Below are 3,120 nucleotides of genomic sequence, written 5' to 3' on the forward strand. Positions count from 1 at the left end.
TGAATAAATATTTCAGACTATGAAATGTCTATGTGGATAATTCAAATTGATTCATGTTCAAATTATATTCATTCTGTAATTCATACTATTCATTCAGAACAGTTTACATTAAAAGATATTGATTTCATTTTACATTAGTTGACATCATTTTAATTATTTCATTTTGAGTTCATCCCAGTTTAAATTGTATCAGTTATGCTATATCACTTAACATTTTAACAACATAATATGAATTAATGATAACAGTAATAAAATCAGCTGATATTTGAGAAGTGATGTTAGCAATTAAATTATGCATAGAATAACAATTATTAATTTTTTGAAATTTTTGTTATACTTTGAATTTATTTGAGATGCAATTGTAAACATTTAAGCTGAATAAAAATACTTGATTTCTGAATAATTAGTATTATATACAGTCGATTCCACTTAATTGGGACACATTTGGACTAATCTATTTTGGCCCAATTAAGCGGCTACCCCAATTAAATGAACTAATAATAAATTCTAAAATAAAATACAGTTGAGTCCGCATAAGTTGACACCCCAAGGGGAAGTGGAAATATGCTGAGTTATCCGATGTGACGACTAAAGCAAAGTTGGACAAAAAACTACAAAATTACAGTTAGGAAAATACAGTAGTGCTTTATACAGTAGAGTAGACTTACAAAACATTGTGTTCTCCATTTACAATTATTCGGCAGATGATAAACTGAAAAATTCGTTTAGTGTTGTCTGTTTTGAGCACTTAACTGTCTCGACTTTCTTTTCAATGATCATGAACGCCTTGAAAACATCATCTTCACAATTGCCAATTGTTGGCGAGTAACGTCTATGGATTCTTAATGCTTCTAGTGTGTCGGTTTTGGGGTTAGCTCTTCTAGTGTTTCATTCTCTTCATCTCCAGATTCGTTATTCTTGTCCTGAATTTCTGTGACAATATCGACAACACTCGCTGAGTAACACACCTCCATGCAATTGTCCACTGTGCTGTAGTCAGTTTCATCAACAGAGGCAATTTCTCATAGATTGCGACAACATCACAGCAATTCATCCAATTGAACGTTCTGATCTTCACCCTTATCTTCATCTTGAACTGCCACTGCAGAATGAAATCCTGCATGTTTAAAGCAATTTGCAATGGTTAAGCTTGTTATGTTTTCCCACGCAACCTTCATGTAATGAATCACATCTAACAGGGAAATGTCAATCAATTTTCCATTTTCTACCGCATGAATCAAATCCAAAATAAGCTTCTTCTGATAATGACGTTTGAACAAATGAATAATACCCTGATCCAACAGTTGCACTACAGCAGTGGCATTCGGTGATAGGGTAAACACATTAAACGCTTGTAGTCCTTCAACTTTTCCATGAGCAAGACAGTTGTCAACGACGAATGCTATGTTCCTTTTTTGCTGAACAAATTGGGAGTCGTATTTGTGAAGAATTTTCTCCCAAATTTTGGAAGTCATCCAACTTTTCGAATTTGCCTTGTACATGATGGGCAAACTCTCCACTCCCTTGAAACATCAGGGCTGTCGAGATTTTCCTATAACTAAGGGCTTCAGCTTTTCAGAGCCATCAGAATTTGCTCCAAGAAGGATTGTAACTCACAGCTTTGATTTTCTTCCTCCATGGCAACTCTCGTTTTTAAACATAGCAATTTGTAGAAAAGTCCAGTTCTATCAAGATTGAGAAATCATATAAACCAGAAAACATTTTCAATCTCTTGTAAAACTGTCTCTTTCCAAGTTCCAATTGAGGTCATATCGACAGATTCTTTTTCTCCACACAGCTTTTTAAAAGTCACGCCGTGGCAATCTTTAAATCTCTCTAACCATCCATCACTGGCACAATAGTTGGTTTCAACTCCAAGTACCCCAGTGATTTCCATCACCTTTTGTTTCAGTATTGGTCTGGAAACAGGAAGATTCGATGAACGAATTTGCTTTAGCCAATGTACCAGAGCATCTTCGACATCTTTGTACGACGACTCTCTCTGGCGTTTTCGAGATGATGACAACAAAGATCCAAGAAAAAGTTTCTTAATTTCCTCTTTTTTCTTCAGAATTCCCACCAATGTTGTTCTTAGAAGGTTTTTTTGTTTTGCAAATTCGGCTTGCAAAGTTTTCTTACTTTCAAATTCAGACACAAGTTTGTGTTTTTCCTTCAGCATAAGCGTTGTTAGCTTTCATACACTCATTTCTATCAGAAATGTGAAACACGTGCTAGAAATAACACTTGACGTGAGAAAATGCAAAATCGGATTCTGCTGTGACGTTGATATAGATTGTATATTTTCTTTTTGTTTGTCTGTTATTATTTTATACATAAAAATACATAAAATGTTAAGGCATTTTTATTAATACGTATATATATTAATAATATTAATGTATTATTATATTATTAAATATATTAATTATATATTAATAAATAAATTGGCTCCCCTCCTGAAAAAAAAAAAATGAGTTTGCACCACACGTGTGGAGTGAATTCATTTTTTCAGGAGGGGGTGACGACTTATCAGAGTGTGGACAGCAAATGTATGTCGACTTATGCAGTAGTGACGAGTTAAATGGTGTTGAGTAAACCGGAGTTTTTTTAACATTAATGCCTATGTAAGTCGGCTGGGACCACAGAAAACTGACTACTTAACTGATGGTGTCGAGTTATCCGGGTGACGACTTATGCGGAGTCGACTGTATGTAATATGTAGGTAAATAAATAAGTAGAAAAAATAATAATAATTAGGTACCTATTTTAACGCTTTATTAAACCAAAATACAGAAAATATTTGTACTATAAATTTGCCAGACACACGATGATAGATAACTGATTCACATCATGCTAATGTTGCCAAATACAGTATTACTAGTGATTTACACAAGGCTTGACAGTTCGATTCATTCCTGATTGAACAATTTTTCCTTTCTCCCTTTTTATTAAGAACGTGTTCTAACTAAAAAGGAAGAAAGAAAGGGTTCGTCCGTCACCTTACTTAAGCATAGTTTCCTTTACTTGGAGATGGGTCACTTCGGGATGAGCATTATAGAATCCGCCGGCTCCAGATGCTGGTCTCAATGATCGGATGGTTGCTGTTCAAATCTAGATGTAATT

The 3,120-nt window shown here is 34.3% G+C and overlaps 2 protein-coding genes across 2 annotated transcripts; both read right to left on the minus strand.

Annotated features, from left to right (window-relative positions):
* Nucleotides 1-1,040: 1,040 nt before the first annotated feature.
* On the minus strand, nucleotides 1,041-1,502 carry LOC136972061 (tigger transposable element-derived protein 6-like). The gene has a single exon (XM_067266608.1). It carries the CDS (start codon nucleotides 1,500-1,502, stop codon nucleotides 1,041-1,043), a length of 462 nt encoding a protein of 153 aa, XP_067122709.1.
* Nucleotides 1,503-1,702: 200 nt separating this feature from the next.
* On the minus strand, nucleotides 1,703-2,179 carry LOC136972053 (tigger transposable element-derived protein 6-like). Its single transcript, XM_067266595.1, has one exon. It carries the CDS (start codon nucleotides 2,177-2,179, stop codon nucleotides 1,703-1,705), a length of 477 nt encoding a protein of 158 aa, XP_067122696.1.
* Nucleotides 2,180-3,120: the final 941 nt, after the last annotated feature.

Source organism: Centruroides vittatus, unplaced genomic scaffold (assembly GCF_030686945.1).
Source record: "Centruroides vittatus isolate TY-2023 unplaced genomic scaffold, ASM3068694v2 contig_2771, whole genome shotgun sequence".
NCBI lineage: Eukaryota > Metazoa > Arthropoda > Arachnida > Scorpiones > Buthidae > Centruroides > Centruroides vittatus.